The following is a 25,920-nucleotide window of genomic DNA, read 5'->3' on the forward strand; positions in this document are numbered from 1 at the left end:
ACTATGGTTTGCAGGGGTAATCCCCTACTACACAATATTCACCTGATGACGATGCACTAGCAGTCACGCCAGTAACTGTGCTTTTTTCTGCTTAACAAATCATCATGCGTTTGTAAAGTTCATTTTCACCCCCTTTTATCCCACCCTTTTGTTTCTTTTTCCAGGGGAATAAGAAACGGGGGGTGTATTAATTTTTATTGTTATCCTCCTAACCTCACTACAGCATCAAAGCAAGAGACTGGGAATCAGTCTCAATTTCGCTCTATTTTTACATACATCATGCAGGGCGTTGAGTAGGAACAGAGAGGAAGGCGACTTAAGAAGCCGCCAGGAATATTCCAGGGAAATGCGCCTGCCTTCCCCTCAGCTGCGTTCCCGGTTTTGGGAGGCACAGGGGCAGGTGGACGCGCGTTGCCACCGCCGCGAAGCCGAGAGAAGGGGACCTCCTGAACCGCTGCGCTACGGCTTCAGCTGTGAAAACAGAGGGGAGTGCAAAAAGCCTCACAGTGAACAGGAGTGATTAAAGCGCCTACAAATCACCTTTCCTCGTAATCCAAGGGAGTCAGGAGTCAGATAGTTTCCTGAAAAAGAGGATTCATATCTCATATTAAAAAAACCAAATCTTTCTTAATGTATCCTACCTAAAGCCAAAACCTACATTCACTGGAGTGAGCAGCAAACTTTTCAGCGTTAGTCTCAGCTAACCAAATACCTCAACTCCCCACGCATACGTAAGTTTTGTTTTTCCATACCTTCAATGAATGAATTCCCCAGGCCAGCTACATACTGTCTCAACACAAAAAGTCCTTCCACTCCTATTAAACATGCTGAAATTCTGTTTCCTTAAAGGCCTCTGTCTTTGTAAATAAAAAAATCAGGAATAAATCAGAGTAGCCTGTTTACCTTCTTTATAATCTTTTCTTCTTTAATATAATTTTACTGTATTCTTTCTTACATTTATCTCCAAAGTAAACAATATCAATCTCACCAATTTTCTTCTACTGAAATTTTACACATCCCTAATCCCTTTTGCCCTATGTCTCCGAATCCTCACTATTTCTACTACACATTTGAACAGCCAGAACGAAACAGAATATGCTCAGTGAAAATACACCTTTCATTCATTAATGACACTGTAATATCTTCAATATTAGCCGTTCTGCTCTTCACGCACTCTGCCCTGCTCTGTGCTTCCCCTGTTACCACGCTTTACTTAGCGGAGATTTTCATTAAACCATCCACAGTGATGTCCAGTCCTCAGTCCGGAGCGGGTATTGTTAACACAGGGCCCAAAAATACATCTTCATATTTCAAACCCGTCGTTAAGTAGTAAGAAATGCTAGACTGACTGAACGACAACAATAACACCATCCATTTAATGCCTTCTGTTAAAGCATTAAATCTGGTTATTTTATGACTTGGGGAGGGTTGCCTATTAGTATGGGTTGACAAGCTGCTTCCGCCAGTTAACAAAGCGGTCTTTTTAATATATTATATAATCACAATACGCTGTTAAAACTCCTCTGGGTTGGCTGCTTCGTTTCAAATTCATACAGCGAGGAACAAAGGTCAGCTAGAGCAGGAAGGTAAGCACTTTATTTTACTATTGGAACTTACATAATTTGCAGGCAAATCGAGCTGTTTTACGCAGGAAACGTCAAGTTCATCACAGATGCCTTGAGAATGATCTATCTACTGATGCGTATCAGCTTTTTTTGTCTGGATAACTAATAGTTTACCAGAAAAACCGGTAAACTGCCTGAAAGGTTGTAGAGATAGTTAGCTGTAAACACAGGGACCAATTCAGGTTCATTACTACTCGCAAAACCTATACGATATTGGACTGCAGTAATTCAGAAGTAGTACAATTAACAGAGATCAGACAGGTATTCTAATGTTCGCTTTTTAAATGCAAGTTGCTAACCTAAAGGGCATTAAAGGAACCTAAGAAAACAGTTTGCACAGACCTTTAGTAGCTTTGATATTTCACAAGGCAATTTCATCTGACCTTTAATTTTTAGTGCAGTGTTTTCCATTTGTAGAGTATCACTTCAGAAAGGGCTGCCGTTAAGTATTTTAAAACCTCCATTAATATCACTTAAACTGGAATTTGTAAGCAAAGCTCTCACCTTATGGGAGAATTTCCCTATTTCCCTACCCAAATCACCAAGGAGAAGCTACAAAATTTTAAGCAATATGAAGCTATTTCCAACATTACGATACTTTGCCACTAGCTTTATATGCCTCTGCATCGTCACCGAAGAAAGCAAAATATCTTACTTAATTTCTGTGTTCAAAAAGGTAAAAATGGCTATATATGTCATTGCTCATGTAAGATATGGTCAATATTTATATTAGTGCTTTTTCTACTTACATAATTAATACTTTGAGGTGAAGTTGAAGTATTTTGCTCTCTCTCAAAGTAAAATGCACCATTTTATTGTCCTCACACTTACATGCTGTTGCTAGGAAGATACAACTCTGCTATAACCTAATCGTCTGCTATTTAGATATGGACTCATGAATCCCGTATTTTTTATTCTAAATTTAAGTTCAGTCATTGTAGCTAATGTCCTCGATGCTATCTCAAATTGCTGTCATTACATGGATCACTAGAAATTGGAGGTAATAGTAAAAAAGAAAAGAAAAAAGAAAGGTACCAAATTAGATGATGGATAAAGGTTTAATCAATTTAATTTTATCACCAAATCCAGTCCCTTCCTCTCGAGCTGTCAGGGGATGAGATAAGCGGAACACATCTTGAAGCACGATGCAATCCTGTTGTGGGGAAGGAGTTGTGTCCCTGAACCTCGCCAAGATGAAACACGCTCATTTATTACTTTGGCATTGCAAGATGATGAAGAACCAAGCTGGTTTCCTCCCTCTGTCCTCAGCACAGTCTTTCTATTTCATTAATTTTTCACGGAATTTCATTTCACAATCATTTTGCCTCTCTCACCCACTTGCTGCCCTTACTTAGTTTATTCTGTCAACTTTTATTTCATGTCCTGTTGTACCAGCAGCGACCTCGGCCATGGCTTTCTACCACGTCGGGGATACCTGATTCCCTCCTGTTTCCAGTAATTAACTTTAATTGCCAGCTCTATAAAACAGCATTACAAATAAGGTGGCTTATTTGTTGTCTTATACTGGAAAATAATCAGAAGGGGCATATCTCCAATCACCCATTTCATACTTACTTTCTATGTGTTGATTTCTAAGAAGTTGCCGGAGGCTGCTCAAGTGTGGCCTTTTTAGTATTATCAGTAAACGGCAACTCTGCTGTTGTTTGGTCTACTTGTAATCATTTATCTCAGAAAACAAGCCTTCTTTTCAAAATCTATACCACAGGCTATGAAATCTGCACAAACTGTGCTGAGGCCACTGTGCTGAATTCTGTCAGTACTCTGCCACATTCCAGAGCCCTGGAGAAAACACAAGAACCCACAAATACAGCAACTTCCTAGAAATGCCCAAAAATTTTAAACTGATTTCTCTAAATCATTAGGCATAGTTTTCTAACCTCTGGTCATTTTATACACACAGATTAAAAAAAACCCAAACAAACAGAGAGAGAAAAATACAAAATACCTTTTACACGAAATTAGTATGCAGATAATCTGGCAAGCATCCATATTTATTTTTCATTACATCTTTGCGAAATTAAGATATTTACTTCCCACCGGGAGTTAACATACTTATTTTCTAAATGACAATGAAAATATTCCTACCTATACTAATTTAACAAATGGCTATGAATACCCACATTTTAGCTTTTTAACACACTTTCTGCATGTAGTGTAAAACTGAATGAAATCACTATGCAAATATATGCTTGCAATGTGATACTCATTGCATGGACATTTAATGTTAAGTCTTCAAGGTAGGATCTTTATACTGAAAGGCTTGCTGGATTTCATAAGCATAAAAATAAGATGCATGCAAATTAATTATTGGATGATGTTATTGTACACTAGAATCACACTAAGTGTCCTACACTTCTCAGTGCTCAATTTACATATATGGAAATTCTCTCTATTTCTTGCAGCATGTGTTTTTAATTGTTTTTTAGCCTAAATACACATGGAAATTCAGCTATTCAGAGAATGTTGTTTGCTTTCCTTGCTTGAACTTGCTTTCTGCCCCCAGGAAACCCCTAAAACAGAGCATCCAGGTGTAAAAGAAATGGAACAAAGTGCTATACCCAGACACACTAATTTATAATTCACACTAACCAGGACAAAAATATGACTGAAAACATGGAAAGTAAATCAGAAGGGGAAAAACAACGCTATTAAATAGAGAATAATATTTGCTTCTACTGCTACACATTCCTAGATATTCTATCGGGCAATGTCTCAACCTGGTTTTAAGCACAGTTCATATGTAACATGTGTAATAAAATATAGTAAGTTGTATAAATAATTTGTTGAGTCAATCTCCTTAAGGAGTGGGGATGTGACAGATAATTTCATTTCCTTACTCTGATTAATACTCAGTTTAAATTCAAGACCAGAGTGAATTTCTTTTTCTTCACGTGTCCATAGGTATCTCTGTGTGTGTATGTGTAAACATATGTGCGTAGTTACACGCTTTAAAGCATCCACTAAAAGTATTCTTGCTATAAACAACAAAATATGTGCTGGAGAATAGTTAAAGGCAAGTGTCTTCGGTGTAACTCTCTAAAAAGATTTTTCACAATCTATTAAATAGATCAAACCTGCAAAATAGGCGAGTCCATATTAATTCTCATAAAGACATAGTAATTTATGAGCCTAATAAACATTTTCTTGACTAGTCTCCAGGATAGTCTGTTTGTTAAACAACACCTCTGCATTAGATACCATCAAAAAAGACACAGAAATAAATGATCAGTAAATAAACTAGCATAACAGTAAAATCCAACAGGTTTTATACTGGGCGTGCCTTAAGTTACAGGCATTTTTTGCCAGCATAAATTTACAGGAATATGTATTTTACGAATATATACTGTGATTACTTAGAAAAGAAAATCAAAATCATATGAACACAAGCATTGCTCCCTATAATTAGTATCCTAACCAACTACATTATTTGGAAAGTGGTTATAATAGCACGTTTGGAGGAATAAAAAAAATGAACCCTTCAAGTGCACATTCTTATTGATACTGGTCAGTCAAGCACTTTCTAGAATGCCATCAACCTCCAGCTGCGTGTTCCGCAAATAGCTGTCATCTACCAAGTTATTGTTTAGCAAGTTTTGGTGGGTTTTTAAGACATTCAACTCCCACCTTATTTTGGCAAAACACAGAGCAACAAAGGATGCATCAGAAAAGTCTTACTGAAAGACCCTCACCTTTGTCTGCTTCTTAGAAACAAAATTAATGCTTATAATTTACCTTTATAACAAAGGATCTTTTCTCCATTGCACAGATTAATGGATTACTCTCTTCTCTTGGCCAAGCACAGGGTAGCTAAGGCTAGGCTAAGTTTGTGATTGCCTAGAAAAGTAGTTTTGCTAGAACAAATACAGCATAAAGAAGTCTGCAGAGCACAACTTAAGTACAAGCAGATTTAAAGAGACTGAGTACGGGAACTCTCCCTTTGCTTAGTATTTTAAAATTTATTCTGTAGTGGAGAGTAAAAGACAGCCTTTGTCACCAGGTGTTATAGCATGCTATAGATCCGGAGTAACAAGTCAAGGTTACACACCTACTGTGTCTACTGAAGTCCTGATATATCTGCACGGCTGTTGTTTTTACTTGTGTGCAGGTCACTATTTGTTACTATGATTCTGAACACAGAGAGTTCAGACATGAAAGTTAAAATACTGACAATCAAATTACACCGTCTAGTATTTAGCATTTGACCAGGTTTTGCTCGTTACTATACACAACCTGCTTTGGCACGTTTCTAAAAAGTTATCAGATACCATACTTACTGGGTTTAACATAGTGGATAATTAAAAGACAGTTAGCTAATGGCACCTTCCAAATTAGGATTTCTAGAATTAGAAGGAGAAACAGCATACGCAAAGCATCAGCTTGAGTTGATGAGCTAGCTGACTAAAACTTGTCTTAGTCCCACATAACGATGACAATTACAGGTTAGATGGTATTTTCAGCTTAGATAAACACTTGGAGTTAGCACCTCTGCAATAAATGCATTGCAGCTCGGCATCTCTGGCACTCTGCTTCTTGTATCAGTTCGTTTTATTTTAAAGTGTTCGCAGTCTGTTAACTTCGGCTTTTTCAGGCAAAACATCAAAAATCAGGCAGCAGTGTGTCATCCCCTCCACAGGAGAAAACAGGACAGCCTTGCGAAGAGCTTTTATCTAGGGCATATTCCCTGTTCGCAATGACATCCTGTAGCTTCACTTTCCATGCTTAGCGCCTTCCTAACAAAGGTTTGCTTAGGGAAGGGGAACAGCACCAAAATAGCAAAACTCGGTGGACCTTATCTAAAAAAGAGAAAAAAGAGGTAGTTTGGGGGGCGCAACCCGCCGGCCGGGACCTGCGCGCTGCCCCGGGAGGCTCCGCGCCGCGCCCTGCCCTGCCCGGGGCGCGTCCTGCCCGGGGCGCGGGCGGACCCCGGGCACGGCGGGACGGGCGGCAGGCCGGCCGGGGCGAGGCTGCCGGCGCCGGAGCCGGAGCCGGGCGGGGGCAGCGCCGGGGCCGGCGGAGCCCCCGGGACGGCTACGCCGCACCGCGCTACCTCGGACGGGGCCCGCCGAGCCCCCGCCCGCCGGCACCCCCGCGGGCTGCAACCTCGGCCCAAAACAAAGAGAGGAGGAGAGCAACCGCCACCCGGCCGCGGGGGAGAGCGGCGGCCCCCCCTCGTCGCCGGCCGGACCCCGCTGGCGGCGGATCGGCGCGGCGGGGAAGGCACCGCCCGCCCCGCACCGGCCGTCGGGGCAGCGGCAGGGCCGGTGCCGGCGTGCGCCATGCACAGACAATAAAACCAGGAGCAGCCGATGTGTCTGCCGGGGGTGTGTGCGGGAGCCAGGAGAGGGGAAAAAAAACCAGGAATAAACGTCTCTTACCTTTCCTCTTTGATCTCCTCCTCCTCCTCCTCTTGGACTTGCATTTCAGCTGCCCGCTCGGCCCCCCCGACGCCCTGCTGCTGCCCAGGACGGATGTCATGCCCGTACTTCAGCGACACAGCACCGCGCCGCGATGTTCTCCTCCCGCGGAGTTTCTCCTCTTTCTGGAGGCGGCTTTTATAGCGCGGTGGGTAGGGCCGGCTGCTCGGCGCTGCCCAGCGTCGCGGCGAGGGGTCGCGCCTCCGCCCCGACGGGCCGGGCCCGGCCGCGGCGATGGCCGGGGGCGGCGGCGGCGGCTCCGCCGGCCCCGCGCCCACTTTTTGCACCTCTGCGAGTTGCTGGGCGCCGGCCGCTTTGAAGCCGGTGGAGCGGGGGGGTGGGGGGGCGAGGGGGGCGGATTTGCTGCTGCAAAGTCTCCCGCAGCCCAATCGCTCCCGCCGCCCTGCTCTGACATCAGCTCCGCCAGCCCTCGCCCCCAAACTCCGCTCCCCCTGGGCGGCCGGCTGTGCCCGGCTCCCGGGAGAAAGCGAGGGAGAATGGCCCCGGAGGGAATAAAAACATCCTGCCGCCTCGTCTGGGAGAAGCCGGAGGGGCAGCTTGCAAGAAGGGAGGCTGCAGGCAGGATTTCAAGCCTTTTCTTTTTTTTTTTTTTTTTCGCTTTAGACCATGTGGACGCTGAACACTCTGCTTCCAGAAACGGAGAAATGCCGCTGCTGTCCTCCCTAACCAAAGACTTATTAACTAGTTCACTAATTGCAATGCTTATTATTCCCAGGGAAAGAATATGAGTTACTGTTGAAGGATCCCTGTATCCACAAACCTTATGCAAGAGGCTAAGTGTAGCGATTCCCCTTGAATCGCCAGTTATTTTTAAGGTACGTGCTCTGCTAAATTCACGATCAAGGGCAAAAGCTCCGTGAAAAGAGGAGTGTGTTGTCGCTCAGACTCACATTAACACTCTGCAGTGCCTCATTTAGGCAACTGTGCAATTAAAGTGTCAGGAGCAGAGGGGCTTTTACAGAGAGGAAAGATGACAACAGCATTCCTCTGAAAAGCTCGACTACAAAGCCTTACACGTTCATTACAAAAAGCCAAGGTATGCAACAGCTAAGATACTGCTTTAAGTTACAAGGGACTTACTGCTTCTGTGCTCTATCCTCCTTAGTTATTATCTGACTTAAAAATATGTATCTGAAAACCTAGGCAGTGAATGGAAACCAGAAGAATATCAAGAAAAAATTATGCTAAATAATTAATGTCATCATTAGTGCCTACTGCATTTGTAGTCGGCTGGAGAAGCACAGTAAAACCCTGTTTATCAGAACTCCTTTAATCTAAAACTTCCTCCTGTTGGAATGTAGGTTACCCAGCTCCTGCTGCTAAGCACTTCCACTGCAACTCTCCGAGCTATTAGAAACCCTCTGTGTTTGGCTGGTTTAGACCTCTGTCATTTTTGGATGAGGCAGAGCTAGACATTACACAGATTTTCAAATTAAATAAACAAAAATATTTCCATAAAGTCTCTAAAAGTACTTACTAAATCAGCATTCGGATGATACTGGCGTACCAAGCCGGTGTCACCTCTTGGGCCCCATCCTCCACGCAGCAGGTCACATACGGTGAGAAGGCCCTATGTAGCCTCAATTTTAGCTACGTGGCACAGCACAAAGCACAGGGGAAAACTGCCCCCCCTACCTTACCAGCTAAGGTAAGAGAGCCTGTGAATTTAGACCCGCATGGCTTGGATGTCAGATTTAATTCGGGAAGCCCTGCATGGAAGTAGGTTTTTACAGGCAGAGCTTTTACAGGTTACTGGCTGTTTTTTTTTACAACATCACCCAAAAGAATCAAACCTTTGAACCCCTACATAGCTTAAGTAAACAGCTCTTTAAAAAGCTTCTGTCTGTTTCAGGGAGAAAAGCATGTCTGAGGGAAACCAGAGAGGCAATCACTATTTTTTGGTTTTCGCTTGAGCCTTTAACCTTTCTCCCCTTTTCCTTCTGGTTTCTGTTGTCCTGTGCACAGCTGACCCTCATCTATTAATGTGGCAAAAGCTTGTAGTTGCATGTGAAGTAGTAATGCTACTGCAAAACACAACTGCACATTCAACCATACATCAAACTTCTGAGCAGTCTGGAATTTAAGTCACTCAATTTAGAAACCAGATTTAGAAAAGTGTTTTCTACGCTTCAGTACCAATCTGTGCTCTATCCATTAGGGATCTAAAAGAGAAGAAAGATCCACTTAGAAAGAAAATGAGCATCCTAGGACATTCACTAATTTTTAGCAGTGGCTTCAAGCTCAGCACATTCTTTAAAGTTTCTGAAGACTTTCTTTCTGATAACATTTTGTTATACTCTCAAAAAGACTGGAATATGAGGTGTTAAGAAGATAGACTGGCATTGCCCATCCCTAGAGAAGTCATGCTACCAAGCCAGCCTGAAAAGCCACCAATTCGCAGAAACTATCATTCGGTGCTAACAATTTCATGCACTGATTTCAGTTCTAGACATAGGTATGAGAAAGTATCAGCAAGCCAACACTACCAACAGCTGAGCTATACTGGTAGTATAGCTCCCTCCTAGGCTAGTTTCAGGATTGGCGAAGGCATGAAGAAGGCTTCAGTCGTGGTTTAACCCGAGTCAGCAACCGAGCACCACCCAGCCGCTCGCTCACCCTTCCCCCCCGGTGGGATGGGGGAGAGAACTGGAAGGGCAAAAGTAAGAAAACTCATGGGCTGACATAAGAACAGTTTAATAATTGAAATAAAATAAAATAATAGTAATAATAATAATAAATTGTAATGAAAAGGAAAACGACAAAAAAAGAGAGGAACAAAACCCAGGAAAAGCAAGTGATGCAACCGCTTGCCACCCACCAACCAATGCCCAGCCAGTCCCCCAGCAGCGATCGCTGCCCCCCAGCCGACTCTGCCCAGTTTCTATACTGAGCATGATACCATATGGTATGGAATGTCCCTTTGGCCAGTTGGGGTCAGCTGTCCCAGCCGTGTCCCCTCCCAGCTTCTTGTGCACCCCAGCCTCCTCGCTGGTGGGGTTGGGTGAGAAGCAGAAAAGGCCTTGACTGTGTGTAAGCGCTGCTCAGCAATAATAAAGCATCTCTGTGTTATCAACACTGTTTTCAGCACAAATCCAAAACACAGCCCCATACTAGCTACTGTGAAGGAAATTAACTCTACCCCAGCCAAAACCAGCACAGTCATGCTGGTAGAAGGTCTCCCCTTGGCCATAAGGAATGGTGAAGGGCAGTCATTTTTTATACTATCCAGCTACAAAGTCAATAGGATTCCTTAAATGTGCTATGCTTATTCCTCTTGTTCTCCACAATGGGAGGAGTCAGCTTTTCCACCCAGGGACATCCCCTGTTTCAGCACCCTTTTTTAACTTAAATGCAAGGTTACCAGTCCCACACAACTGGGTCTGTCTCTCCTCCCAGGCAAACACGTACATGATTTCAAGCACTATGGTAAAGTGACATAAACTCAATCTAGGAAATACAAACCCAGTATCAATGAGGTGGGAAAAAAGCTAAATTGTAAAATAACACCAGTTGTCTTTCAGTTATGTGCTTATGTCTACTAATGGCCAGTGCAGTTGGTGATAGTCTTACCACCCCACAGAAATTATGGCTGTTCCTGAATGCCCTGGTAATGATCATTAGTGGTATTTCATGCTCCTTTTTGTTGAGTCAAATAGCTTAGGACTTTTCCCATCTCCGTGGGCCTGGCTGTGGATGTTGTTATGTTTAACATAAGCTGAAGTATTTCAGAGTGTTCTAAAGGCAGTAACTTCACACACTTTGACTTACAGCCTGCGAAGAAATGCACGTCACACCAATGCACAGCCACCTACTCAGGCCTGGGTGAATCAGACAGGTAGGAGGGTTTAAGGTGTGAGTCCTGATGTGAAAGACTCTTCCCTATGCTGCCTGGGGAGCTGTGACTCCTCTCATGACCCATCGCAACTGCTCATCCCAGCCAGTACATCAAAACCTATATTCCTGTTCTTGTGAGATAGACAGGTCTCTCTCAGCACTGGAGGTATCCAAGCAAGGAGTCCAAGCTTTGCAGGATTTGTGACAATTCACTTCACTCAGGTTCTCTCAAAAGAGGAGAGCTGAAGGACAGTCCAAATAGTTTATTAACTGGAAGACTGATGGTGACTATGAGAGTATGATGGGGAAAGAGTGTGAAACTGGATGCCAGGTTGCACACTTTAATTATACATTACCATTTAAATTTCCATGCCTAAGCAATATAGTGTGGAGTTAGTAAGCAACAGAAATGGAGAAAAATGAAAATGGCTGAAGAAAAAAAGCAGCCCACCTTTATTTCAGCTGAGCACTTCAGATAAGCAACTTCAGGAGACAAATCTTTGGAAAGTTATCCAAATATGAACACTAAGCCCATGAGTATTATGAGTGGCCAGTACTTTTTCTGTACAAACATATTTAGATGAAGTAGGATAAATATGAAATCCATTTTTTCTTTATCCCTCTGTTTTTTGAAATTTGGAGTAACTTGATTTTCAATTACATCGTATTACAAAAATTGCAGGTGAAACAACTTAAAAAAAAAATGCTACACTGAACTTGCAGAAATGCAAATATGTAAAATGAGGCTGAGCATCTAAGATGTACCAGGGATGCTCCACTAGAGTGTTGTGGCATTTGCAGGGGGTGCTCCTCCCAGAGCAGAAGGGTCCTGCTGAGCAGCCCAGCAGGTGGGAGAAGCAAGCTCCAGACTGCACTTCCCAGAATATGCACAAACCCTTGAAGAAGAGGCCATCTGGCTGCCGTATTCCCCAGTTTCCAGCTGTACTGTCCCTTTCCTAAGAGCTGTGGATACTGAGAGCAGCAGGCCATGGTAGAGACCTTTGTAATTTGCTGCTTGGGAGCAGATGTGCCCTATAGGCTCCTGAGAGGGGAAGGGGATGTAGTAGCCACACTCTATTTTCCTCCCATCCTCCCCACCCCACTTCTGCTTGCTTTTGCTCCCTCCTGCCTGAATAGGTGGAAAAAAGAATAAGGCCCTTAGAATTTGGAAGATAAAACATGCTCAAGGGCATTAAAGCAGGACACGAATGCAATCGTGTGGCTGCGCAGGTGAGACTCCAGAGCCTTCTGCCGCAAAATGCCTGCACTAATCCACTCTTGCCCTACTTACAAGGAGCTGTCAGTGTGGCTATTTGCAGCAAAAGCCACTTTAGCTTTGGGGCCAAACATCACAGAGTGGTGATGAAGCGATGAGGGTATGGATCCATCTTCAGGGTATCAAGTTTACCAGAAAAATGCCTTACTGCAGGCAGATCCTCCTGTCTGCTTTGCATATTTTTGCACATGAAATAGCCCAGGCTGGCTAACAGTGTGGTGTGGGATAGCAGGAGGTTAAGTCAATGCTAAAAAGATTTTGCCCCTTCATTAAACTGCAACAGAACCAAAGGAATTTGGGATGCGGTGCTGTTTCTGCTATGGGAAAGCCACAGCAGCCAAGTTTCATCTCCCACAGGAGAAGCTCCCCCTCTACCCCTTATTTCTTCCAGGCCCCACATCAACTCTGATGGGGGTTCATTGTGCAGCATGCCAGCAATAAGCGATGTCCAACTCCCTGATGAGCATGAGGTAGATGTTTCAAAGCTGCTCGGATAATGTCTCTTTAATGGGGAAAACACCTAGATGCCAAAGACTGCAAATCATTGTAATTAGTAAGTCTGTATATGCCACACAAACCAGCATCAGTCACTGGGGATGAAACAAAACTTTCTGAAAGATGTTTGTATGGGCATATTAAAACATAGCTCAGCAGCTCTGACTCTTGAGGGGAGTAGAGCCGCAGCTCATCCCCAGAAAGAGTTTTGATTTTAATAGTGTTTCCTGTGTTTGTAATAAACTAAACCAAAACGTGGAATGAAAGTGTCCCTAAAGCAGGGATGTCTGAAACCTCATTCTGCCTTCAGATGGTTCAGTCCTGGCCCAGACTGGTCATAGTCGGTTTGTTCATATGGGATTAACTTGTTCACAAACCTTCTGTAAAGCCTCCGCTGACCAGGTTCTTTCTGTGCACCAGTATCCTAATATGCAGAAAGGTAATCAAATACCTTCTTTCTTTAAGCGCTTGAAAATGTGTCAAGGTACAACAGCTAATTATTATTAATTTTTAATTATTAAATATTTGTTCTCTCATAATGAAATACTGAAAAATCATTTTTGTCCCTCTACATCTTTTGAATAAACCGTTGGAAACAATGAATCTCTTGGGGAAAGTTGCCCGCGCTGCCGCCTGGCTGTTCAGAGCAAGGAGCTGCAGCCCTGTTTGCCCGGTGCACATCCTGACACCAACCGAGGGCAGCGGCACGGACCAGCGCTGCCTGGCTCCGGCAGCACCCACGGCTGAGGACAGGGGCATCTGATCAGCCCTTGGTGGGCAGGGGTGCAATGTCACCAGTGGGTCGCCAGCCCACCTCTTTGGGTGGATGGCTGCAGGGAGTTCCCAGGGGATCGAACCGCAGCATCACCCTCAGCACGCAGTTGCCTCAGGCTGAGAAGTCTGACACCGGAGAAAAGGATTGTCCAAAACAGTGACCAGACTTAAAAATTAAGACCTTCATTTCTCTGTGCAGACAGCTTTTTCATCAGTAAAATACAGATACAAATACCACAGGGGATTAAGGAAATCTAAAATGACCAGGGACTGCTTGCATACAATATACTTTTCACCCTAATCTTTTCAGTTTGGAAATCTTCCAAAAATTAAACGATGAATAAATTCTCCCCCTAGCAGCCATGTGGTTTACAAAGACTTGCAAAGTTTTTGATGAAAGACTCTACCATCTTCTAAAATGAATGCTGCTAGCCTGTGTCAGGAGAAACCTTAACTAACTTCTCTGGGACTCTAAAAATGTTTTATAGAGTAATCATGCAGTAACTGCATTGTGAGACAGTACTGAAAAATACTACAGCATAGTTATTGTGCAGCATTATTTCAGTAATGCAATGTGTTAGAGTTTAAAGAAGTTATTATAGAAGAATAATTTGACTAAAGTTTACGTTCGCAGACATGTATATGTTTAGTATTGCAGCCTTTTCCTTTAGGTCTCCAGCACCAGTCACTGACCTTCTTAGTGACAGTGGTTGGGGCTAAGGTATAATAATAGTCAATATAAGAGAAGTGTATTAAATTACATTAAACTCTGGTTAGATTCCCTAGCAGATTCATCAGGTTTCAGTGATATCCTATTACTTTACAAAAGGGGTTTCACTGCAATTTTCTGTCACCTTATTTTTAAACATATTTTTCAAAAGGCATTCTGATTTAGATGATATATAATCACTGCAAAGCCAAAAGCAACACTTCAGGATGTAAATGCAGAAAAGCGCATGAAAATAAAGGAGCACCTCTGTATTTACATTTGCTTTCCAACACTTGGCCAGCAGTGACAGTCAACCACAACTTTCTAAGATATGTAAGATCCTACAGCCTATACTGAACACCTTACAACAGACAGTCAGAAAGAGGCCATTCAGAAAATAAGGAAAATAATCTATATTTATGAATGAACTAACCTATAAACTCTATAATGAAGATCATAAAAAAAAAATTATTTGACCCTGTACATTCTTCTAGTAAACCATCTGATACAATGATTTGCCTGGGGAAGGTTGTCTATGTTGCACAGTATGGCCATTCAGAAGTCAGAAACAGAGAGGATACATATTGCCAGTAGAGAAAAACAAATACCATAAAGGCTACTTAGTACTATTAAACAATTTTGTGCATTTATTTCCCATATGATAGATAATTGATGTAGAACAGTTTAAATCTATCTTGAAGTTCTGGCTAGTGTTTCTCTTGATTGCCACACTCAGCAGCTGGTGGTTCCTTTCCATTTCATGCTAGGACAGTTCTAAATTATGACATGTTGCTAAATGTAGACGGGCATCGCTTGGCTGAAGACTCCTCTTGTAGATGTCCCTACTGTACTAGAATAGAATCCTAGAATTGGTGCTGGGTTTGAACATCCTCGGTCTGAAGTGAGGCCTTAACTGGCATTGAAGGGCATGACCTTAGGTAAGTCACCTAAATATCTATGTTCTACAAAATGACAGCAAGCCATATTGCTCCCTGTAACTTTTGTTTCATTGGTTTGTCGATAAACTATTGAGATACATGCTGTCTTTTGCTAGTGTCTAGGTGCACCTCCTACAAATATGGACCCCAACTCTTGCTTGAGATGTCTAGATGATACTGTAATGTGAATAAGGAAATGTCAGGGAGATATGACTGCAATGACAGACCTAAATAAATATCCACCAGCACCACTGAGAAAACAGTAGCAGTTCCTGAATCAAAAAATAAACTCCTTGAATTATCTGGACTAAGGGGAAGGTATAATCCAGTGCAGTCAACTATACCAGGTATATCCTCTACCTCCCACATCAATTTCCCCTTAATTTTATTTCTCCTGTACTACAACTGATTTTCCCTCATCCAACTCTTGATGTCAGATAGGCATCAGGAAAGTAGAGGTGCTGAAGCATCTGTCTGCAGAAAAGAGAGATACTTAGAGGTGCTTGCATGTGGGTCTTTTACAACTGAGCCACTCAAGGAGAATGATGTGGACCCACCCAGGGTCCACAGACAAGTCAGGGAAACTCAAGCAGCATCAAAGACAGACGACAGATCCAAAACATGCATCAAGAGAAGCGGAGGCATTAAGAGACACAGAGATGACAGTAATTAGTCTGTGTGTCTCCGTTACTCCAGAAGTCCCAAAGAACAACCTGATATCTCTGGATGATTCAGCAGACCAAAATCTCAGTCCAAACTCAACAAACAGATAGAAGTTGAAGATGTTATTTTAAGACCCCAGGTAAACCTGTTGAAGCCCAACATGTCCATCTCAGTGGTGAATCCTGAACCCTTCCTTCATATAAGAAATAGATAAACTAATTGTACTTCATAACAATTCCCTAGCAACACGGTAGCTCTGCCAGTTACTGTGTTAATTAGTAGTATCTATGGAGTCCTTCAGTTTGGGGTTTTTGCCTCTGCCCTCTGTCCAAAACCTTCTTACCTTAGTTTTTCTCATTGAATCTACATTCAGGCATTAATTTCTATGTGTCATACCAGTAAAGATCAGTTTTACATCAGGATGACAATGACAGGCAGCCACTGAAGCCTTAAAACACAAGTGCTGTATCAAATAAAACCTTAGCCAAACTGACATGATTTATTTTAAAATAATGAACTTCTCTTTACTGCTGGACAGTTTCTGAATAAAATTGGCAGATGTGAACTCTGCCAAGCTCAGTGGCAGGGAAAGATTCAGTGGAAATACAGTTTTAAATCCATTGTTTAATCACAAGGCTGAAGACCTAAGTCTGGATTCATCCCATCTAATTTTGACACTTAACTCAGGTGAAGACCTAAGTGAAGAGTCTTGTCACCCTGTGCTCCTTGGCACACAACTGGAGAAAGACAGGCTTCCAGATGGTAGCAGCAAGTTTACTTCGGAAACACCTTTCTCTTTTTCCACAAGTGAATTGAATATTGAGTGAATCTTGGGCAACATGGGATTTCTCAGCATTTCTTTTAATCTTAAAACTAGCCAAAATAGGTAAAAGTACACCTTGTCTTAAAAATAGGTGAAATTTCATGGCTGTGTCTTGTTTCTCCCTAGATTTTATTAGAAACCAAACCCAGTATAAAAATGAAAGAGGGACAAAGGAGAGAAAGCTTGAAATGACATCAGTGTAAAATACAAGATATTCTCCTGAATCCTGGGTTACAAAATATACATTTCCATTTATAGAATTAGTTTAATAAACATCTTCTTCAAATGCTCAAGATTCCTGTTACATCTTTATCAAAGGGGAAAACAGTTAAAGAAAATTCTACATCAGTGCTTGACTTAATTTTCTTCTTCTTTTTTTTTTTTTTATTTTTTCCAGCAAGAAGTATTAGGATCATCTGTAAGATGCTTTATTTAGAATCTGAAAATTTATTTTATGTTTTTCTGTTGACAACCAGAAGCACTGGGTGGAAAAAAAATAGCAGAACAAAGAGCTCCCTAGAGATATTTCACGTTTGCTGACTCACTACATCATCACATGTGACACTGAATTATTAGTTTCAGCAAATACTGAAATAGCACAAGAAAGCTTTCTTGCTCTTTTATCTTCACCATTGTTCTTGGATTTAAACAACTCACATAAAAACTTTTGGGTAAAACTACAAATATTGAAAAATCATAATTTAGAGTGGTTTTTATTGTACAGGATGCCTCCTTAATCATACTGAGATAGAGGGCTGGGAGTATAGTTTCCTTGAGCTCAGAGGACAATTTGGATGGAAAGCATGTTTCATGCTGATAGCCTGACCAGAACCGGTCAGGACTTTAGGAAGTTTTAGCAGGATTCTTCCGCTCTCTTTCTTCATCTGCCTGAGTGACTCTGCTCATGCAGAGAGATTGAAATTGTGGCCTGATTTGTATCAGGATGAGCTCTGCTGTTGTCTGAGAAGCCCACACACAGTACAGCACATTTTTCAATCGTGTCTTACTTCTGAGTTAGCTATTTTGAGACTCCTTGTAAAAATATAAATATCAGTGGCTATCAAAATTCAGGTAACCATGTGAAATATTATCTGCATGGGGTCTCAAAACAGGGGGGAGCAGCTCACCTGCCTCCATCACCTACACTTTACAGTACCACTGACATATGGATGACCTCTCCTCACCAACCCCTGTGCTCCACTGCTTGCATGGGCTTATTTGATTCCTTTGGCCTTGACCTTAACTGTAAATTTTTACAGTGACACTGTGTTGTTCTGTATTGCAGGAACAGTGAAAGGTAAGTGTCCGGGTTGTATTATGGCTTTCATGACCTTCTGACTGGGAATAGAAGTGTAATACTTCACCAAAAAAATCCAACCAAAACAACAACTCCAGACGCAGCTGTTTGTAGGAAGCTGATAGTTTGATGCAGTAATAAATAAAATTATAATACTTTACATTACCATAGATACTGAAAATTTCTGAAATGAGAATTGTTATATATTAGTTAATGTTGAAACTGTGATTAACTGTTGAAACTGTGATTAATGTTGAAACTGATTAACACCAAACTGAGGGATACTTGGCTTTCTTCAGAATTAATTCTCAAAAGTAGCTATGCTAATTCTTGTTTTTAGGTGTGGCTACCTGACTTCCCCCCCCCCCGAAGACAAAGACAAAATTCTCAGTTGCCAACATTTTACTGAGATTAGACTGGTTTTCTACAAGCTGTGGCTTTCATATGCACTGGTGTCACTTCTTTAAAGTGCTGTGTGTGACAGCAAGAGAAAAGGAGAAGACAAAACAGAAATGAAATGAATGGACCAGTATGTTAACCAATGTCATAAACTGAAAGGAAGGGATGGAGAATGATCAGGAATATATACGTTACAATTTAAAATAATAATAATTAGGATGGATTTATTTTAAATTCATGTTACGATTTACTGTGCTCATCTCAGACACTTCCTTCTCTTTCTTTTCTTCCCATACCCATTGAAAGATTTAAACACCTTACTTGTTAGTAATAAGCATTGATTCAGCATCCCTCATGAAATGATGCATGATTTTACTCCATCACAGATAATTTCAGAAACATTTTGCTGCCTGCTTTTATCTGCACTCTACTTGTGGAGAGGATTTGAAAAGGTTTGCGTAGTTGCCTGCTCTGCAGTAATGTGAGGATTTTGTTATCCAGCTGAGCTACCATCGTTGGTTCAGATAGCTTGGATTCCTTCCTTCTGCAGCCAAAATCTCACAAAACCTCTCCCTGAAACACAAAGGTACAGGAGAGAAAGGGCAAATGAATCACCAAACCTTTCAAGAGGCTATTTATATTCCTCCTGGAACATGGCAATTAGCACTTCTCTCAGCCCCGTCTGATCACCTTGTTGTCCTCTGCTTGTGCCCCTACTTAAACAGTTTTAGACAGAGAACTTCAGCTCCTTCTGATATCAGATCCAGTCCTGCTTCCAGCCAAAGACAACAGACCTGTACTACTGACTTAAACACAGAATTAAGCATCTCATCTCTTTGGTTCCAGCAAAATACCCACATCTCAGGCAGGTTCACACGTATACACACAGAGGTTCAGAGCACAGCATCCCAAGTTCAGGACATACTACTCCCCAGCTGTGGGATGTTATCTTCCTTGCATGTGCCGGCAGTGATTGCTGACATACCGGCTTGCATTTGTGGGAGACACCCTCAGATTCACAGACATACTTGCACCATTTGATAGTCTCTGTCATTATGGTGGGGAAATGGAAAACCTAGTGCAATACAGACAACACTGACATTCGTCTAATACAATTTCCCCTTCTTGTTCCCTGTGTCTCAGTCTTTCCTCAAGCCTCTGCACTAAAACACCCACCCAATAATTCATTTTTAAGAGATTTTATAATTAATTTCTTAAACAATAATCTCAAAAACAATAATTAAAGAGATTAATGCCAAATAATCGACACAGGGATTTGGGTATGGAGTTCCTTGTGACTATCTATGAGGCAATCACAGTGGCTTGAATTTACCAGGTATTGTGCTTGCTCCAGGGCAAGGACAGCCTCTCTGAGATCCTCAGGTATGGGGTTTCCCATAGGGGTGTCAGGATCCGTGCCTGGGGCTGCCAGCTGCTGGGGGGAGCTGCCCAGGGCCCTCAGGTCCTGCTGCTTGTTGCCCCCTCAAAAGGGACATCAGTCCTGGCAGAGTCCCTGGCAGGGGCAGCAGGACCTACAGTGGGTACAGTCCCTGGCAGAGGTATCAGTCCCTCTAAGGGGTATCAGTCCCTATAAGGAGCATCAGTGCCTATACGGGGCACCACTGCCCAACAGGGGTATCAGTCCCTACAAGGGGTATCAGCCTTCAGCAGGGCTATCAGGCCCGGACAGGAGTAACTGTCCCTATAAGGTGCGTCGGTCCCGCTAAGGGGCACGGGTCCATATAAGGGGTATGAGTCCCTGGCAGGGGTATCAGTCCCTATAAGAGGCTTCAGTCGGGGTATCAGTCCCTGCAAGGGGTATCAGCCCCTGCAAGGGGTATCAGTCTGTCTGAGGACACTTATGAGTGATCCATGCAAATTGCAGCCTGAGTGCAATCAATAGATGTGACAAGCAGCCGGTGCTGGCAACCGGGGACATAATGAAGGTGTGACTGTGTAAACGGCTAACAGATAACAATGCTATAGGAAATTATAGGGCAGTGCTGTATTGAATAAGTGCAGTGCAAAATGAGCTGTGGCTCGCAGGTCATGCTTCCCCGCTGCTGAAGTGTCTCCTGCTCTTGTCCTTTGTAATTGTAAGTGGCAGCAGTGGCGGCTGAATGCGATGAGGGCATGTATCCAACCCTCATTTGTTCTGCATTACAATGCAGCCCTTGCCACCAGCAGCTGATCCAAAGTGTCAGTGCCCACCTCCCAAGTGGACCAAGAAACCCGTGAAAACTCCATTTCCTTAAGAATTAGGAAGGCTGTCATTAAAACAAGACTGTCCTTGAAACCGTGCTGAATATCTGAGCTGGTCCAGTAAGGAATAGGGTGAAACCTCTGTGTTTTGTTTTTAAAAAAACATGCTTGCCCCCCAAAGAAACACAGCCTTTTCTTTCAGAAAAGGTCATATGTAGAAAGTACAAAACCCCCTAATTTTATTATTTTTAGGTTTAAAAAAATATTTATACTATATGAAACAATTTTTTTAAAACTTGGAACAGAAGAAGCTTTTGACTACATACAGTTTTAATAGAACAAATTCTCCAGATGCTACTATTCCTCTTACCCACTCATTAATATTCAAGGAGAGAAAGAATGGCTAAAAAGTGTTCATTGATTTTTAATTTCATTTCCAAGTCCGGCGATATGAAGTCCTTCTCTGCAATTTTGTTCTGACATTTGGATCAAACTCAGTGGTTGTTTTCTGAAACCTCAGGTCTTCAAGATTCTTGGGTCTGATTCCCATTTAAAGGTCTACAGATTAAGTTTAACATTTGAACCTAATCAAAGACAAGGAGGTAACTCAAAGTGCTCTCCAGAGTTCACTGATATTTCACCTTCACTGATTGATACTTTCTGCTATTTATGCTCACTCCGTACATCCCTTCCCCCCTCTTCATAATACCAGGCAATTTTATTTATGGTTTTCTTCATCTTAGCCCCGGAATGGCCATTTTTCTGGTTAAGTAAAACCTACACTAAAAAAAACACTTGCTCAATTTCTTTACTAATGCACTGTAAACGTAGATCAGCATTTATTCTGTAACCTTGTTTTCAATCATTTAATGTGGCTGCTTGCTTTCACCATTATAAAGAACCAATTTAGTTCTTGCATATGTATCTACATACAAATGAAAATGAATTCAAGGCAAACAAATTCAAGCTCTTGATTTTTTTTTTTTTCTTTTCAATACAGTGAACAAACCCTGCCTTTTTTCTTCTGGTTTCTTTAGGCCAGACAGCTTTCAGCTGAATGAGGATGGGTGTACTTCCCAAGCTCTGAGGAGTCCACAGCAGGGTTTGCGTCCTCCAATATTAAGCAAAATGCCGCAAAAGCTCAGTTTTCACAGGTGCCCACATTTTCTGACACAGGAAGGTGCTCCAGGAGTCAAGCCTACAAGTGACGGTGGATTTGCTATCTGTGGAATCCACTGCTTTTATTTTTCCATCGTCGCCTTGGTTATGTAGAAGTCATTGAGGAAACAAACTCGTGGGTCGTCCATCTTCTGCAGAGGCAACACTGAGAAAGTCCGTGCAGCTGTCGGCGAAGCCTCACCACTGGATGGGAAGGAGGCATTTCGGCAGCGCAGACTGGCTGCACGCCTCACGCAAAGGGGCACGCGGGACCGGACCTCCACTGGGAACAAAATCAGGGGCCTGCCGAAGCTAATCCTGGGCTTCGCTATCTCTCCTGCACATCACTGTGCTTCCTGGTTAGCCCTGGACGGCTAACTGCGCTGCAAAAGTGTGTAAAGAAAGATGCTATCATCCCCTATCTGTCTAAGCCAGAAACAGGCAATACCAGAAAAGCCTGCCTTGTCCAATTTCCAGTTCAGCTTTGCAGACTCAGGAAGTGCAGATAGTTTGGACATGCTTTAGATAAGGAGCTGAATATCTGGGCGTTTTCCTGAGCGCTGAACGCCACACTTCATACCGTTTCCTAAATTGCGCACTAAATTTTTACTAAATTTTAACAGACTTTTTTTGCTTCAGTCGTTCTTCTCCCTACCTCCCAGCAACACTGTTGGTAAATGCACAAATATGTATGTACAACCACCAGTGTGTACACTCTAGTAGCATTAGTACTAAAATGTGCATATTTGCTCAGTGCACTTGGGTTCTTCAGAAGTAAATGTGTGAAGCCAAAAGCAAGCTGCTCACATGCTTACAAAGCCCTGTGCCCGCAGTGAGAGTTCACTTTTAAATGTATGATGAAAAAACAGACCTTGCCTTCCTGTCTTTGTAGAAAAATCCCGTATACGTGTGTAGTACAAATGCACTCAGATGCAAAGATGAAAGTGGGTATTTTGTTTCTTTCACATACAGTCACAAAGGGAACCCAGCACCTTTGCAGAGCTGTAATTGCCAGGTGCCTGTTTTAGAGGCAGGAGGATAGATAGCTGGTTTGGTATTGGGCTAATCTTTTGGAAATATAAGGAGAAAAAAGGGACTGGTTACAGATTGCTTTGCTTCATAAACCTCTCTCCCATACTGTCCAAAAATAAATGTTTGTGCTCACTGTTACCTCTTTCCGCACAACATATTTAGCCAACATTCAAGGGTTGGCTTTATTTTCTTTTTTTTTTTTTTTCAAGGACGTTCAGCAAATTTTCAGCTAGTTTTACCCTTGCTTGCCTTTCTGGCTGTTTTCTCCTTTACTCACTGTTGCTGGCTGCTTCTAATGTGCCTCTGCTGAAGGATACCTTGCTTCTCCTCTTGTTTATCAAATGAAATTGAATTCCTTAGGTATAACTACATTTGCACCCCAACTCGTTTGTGAGGAATTTACTGATGATTGTTCCTATTTGAAGCATGAATCTCCGAAACACAAATCCTTTCCTCCAGATGGGGAGCCCAGCCAGTGTAGTACTGCTCTTCTATCCCATGAGTCGTAGGTCAGCATTTCATTTCTGAGGCAAATACTTACTATTCAAAATTCACTGTCTGCTAACGTGTTTCACAATCCTCTTAAAATTCACCATCAGAGACAAACTGACCAAGGCTGAGGTTCCCAAGGCTGGCAACCTCATAATTAAAGTGTTTTAACTGTCCCGTCTTAAAAACCAAACACATCACTGGCAGCGTCCTGAAGGCATGGGAGGTTTGTTGCAAGGTAAAAACGAGGTGAGCTCAACCTTTGGGCAAGTGGAGGACATGGGGGAGCGAAGGACGCAGACAGCTGAACTCCAGCGACTATTTTTCAGTAAACATTGCAAGGGCCTTTTGTCTCCATCACATTTCGCAGTTAGATAATTATCTCCTTTGTTATCTTGCTGTAGAACCAGACTTTTGTATCAGCAAAGACAGAGCCTCAGTCACTGGCGAGTTTACAGAAAGTGAAGATGAAGGAAGCAGGGACAGGGACAGGGATGGGGATGGGGACGAGGACAGACAGGGACAGGGATGGGGTAAGAAGGGAGAAGCAAAGAGAGCTGAAGAGATGCCTAAATCCTGCCACACAGACCCAGGACAAATAGTGCTTTACTCCACCAACCCCTGCAATGCAACCAGTACATTGAAGTGTATTTTCTGTGTGAATAAGCATAATATAAACACTTCTCAAAACCTGAAAGATCTTCCAAGTGGTTGTTTTCCACCTTGTTTGCCCTGTTCATATACTTGCTGCTCTGAAGATGTGCATGTTTTGCTGTGTAACGATGAACTGCTCGAGATCTTCAGTGTCCCAGCACGGAGAAAATTCCCAAATGCTCTGCAGGAAATCTTTCGAAGGTTTGGATTTCTGGGATTCAAGCACATCCTAGTTTTACCTTTTTCATGAAGATCACAATGGATGCTCAAGCTCAGTGTCAAATTATTGTCCTGTGAAATAGCTGTTTTCTCACAGGCTTTCTTGACTGAAAAATGGCTTTTCTTTGCCCCAATCTTCATGAACCTGAGCTGACAGCATATTCGAAATAGGATATTCAGCAACTTGCAGCAGAAGTGGGAAGCAAAGATTTGTGTGGTTCACGATTTGTTTTGTATGGGTAGACTAGGGAATACGCTTTAATCACAAGGAGTCTTTTTGTTGCTGTTTATTTCAACATTATACATTTTTATGTGCACAGCCTAGAAATATACCAAAAGGAATTATTTTATTAAATTGAATTACAAAAATATGTGCTTTGCTCTCATATGCCAGTTCTTCTTTCTGGTCTAAAAGCCGGATTTCCCCCTTAGATACAGAGTACTGCCTCATGCCATATCTGTCTCTCTCTCTCATACTTTTTCAGTCAAAATGTTCAGGGCTGACAGACAGGAGACTCATGCTCTAGGACCGAAGCTAAATGTTAACTACCAGCTGCTTACAACGTGAGGAGCTTAGAAGCTGCAACTGCTGACCTTGCCACTAGATCCTCCATAGTGCCAAAGAGGAGCATTTACCATGCTGATGCATTTTATTTCCATGTACTCGCTTTATACAAATCACATGCTGACACAAAATGTCTATGAGTCAGTCTTTTTCCTTCATGTATTACTCACGTAAGATCTGTAACAAAATCCTCTATTTTCTGCACATGGCAAAGCCTTGTTAAATTAATCACACTGCAAACTGGAAGGAAGAATTACACCATTTCTCTTTAGAAAAATTAAAACTTTTGGCATTTAAATAGTATATTTACCAAAGCACTTTGAGTGATAGTCATCTATTTTCTGTCTATTAAAAAACATGTTATAGTGTAAAAACTGTTTTTATCTCCATCTCCACAAAAGCATGGCCAACATTGATTCTATTTAACATTTTATCAACTGAACTAGAGAAGAGATATTACCTCTTTGAGCACCAGCCAAAGGTCTTGTAGCTAATGCTGACCTCTGTCAAATATAACACATTGTATAGGAAGGATTGACAATTATTGTTCTACTGTGTTTTGCAAGACACCAAGGGTCAGAGCAATGGAATTGTTACGTTGCAGCAGAGCAATAATTCAAAGCTTGTTTGCCTGTGCTGGGTAAAGCTGCTAGGGTCAAAAATTGTTGTTGTGTTAGAGTATAGACAAAATGTTAAGGAATTTGTAAATAGGCTTGCACTTTTCCCAGTTATTTTATTTGTTTCCAGGGATTTCCTTTGTGGTTGACAGGTATTCCAAATCAGCCCACTGTCCTCCTGTGACAGCATGATTCTTCTTGTTAGAAAATGATAAATCAGCCTTTTAATCGCAAAGATTCAGATTGCATTGAAGCTTTATCTAGCCTGCTGGAAAGGAGAGGTGAGGGTCCAACTAGAAAGGGAAAAGCTTTCTTATTCCTCTGGAGTGTGTATACAATAGTGAAATAAGATTTACGAATTCATAAAAGGCATTTTGATTTCTTCTGCTTAATTTTTAAGACTATTTAAAATAACAAGTATTCCAAGATATCTGCGAAGCCCATGACTGCATCTCCCTGTGGTGCATGGCCTTCTTTACACTGCTAATTTCTATTAAGAGCATTCTGCGTAGTTGAAAGAGCATGAGCTTATATTTTTGACGTTGAAAGTACTGAGTTTGATACCTTCTTATCATCCTATATGGATGCATCTATTGTTCATTGCAAATACCCTGTAAAAAGAGAAGTATAACTAAATGCCTCTATATAATCAACAGAAATGACAACCCCATTCCCATTGATGTTGAAGTCAATAA

The 25,920-nt window shown here is 42.1% G+C and overlaps 2 protein-coding genes across 3 annotated transcripts in view; one reads left to right on the forward strand and one right to left on the reverse strand.

Moving 5' to 3' along the window:
• ADARB2 (adenosine deaminase RNA specific B2 (inactive)) overlaps positions 1 to 7,372 on the reverse strand; it is a 325,628-nt gene extending 318,256 nt beyond the window's left edge. For both annotated transcript variants that reach the window (XM_075492432.1, XM_075492431.1), the window contains exon 1: positions 7,022 to 7,372. In XM_075492432.1, coding sequence (XP_075348547.1) covers positions 7,022 to 7,121 — 100 coding nt within the window. In that variant the 5' untranslated portion in view covers positions 7,122 to 7,372. The remainder of the gene's footprint in view (positions 1 to 7,021) is intronic.
• LOC142405301 (small nuclear ribonucleoprotein E-like) overlaps positions 1 to 25,920 on the forward strand; it is a 373,053-nt gene that overhangs the window by 107,675 nt on the left and 239,458 nt on the right. The window lies entirely within an intron of this gene.

Source organism: Mycteria americana, chromosome 2, assembly GCF_035582795.1.
Source record: "Mycteria americana isolate JAX WOST 10 ecotype Jacksonville Zoo and Gardens chromosome 2, USCA_MyAme_1.0, whole genome shotgun sequence".
Taxonomy (NCBI): domain Eukaryota; kingdom Metazoa; phylum Chordata; class Aves; order Ciconiiformes; family Ciconiidae; genus Mycteria; species Mycteria americana.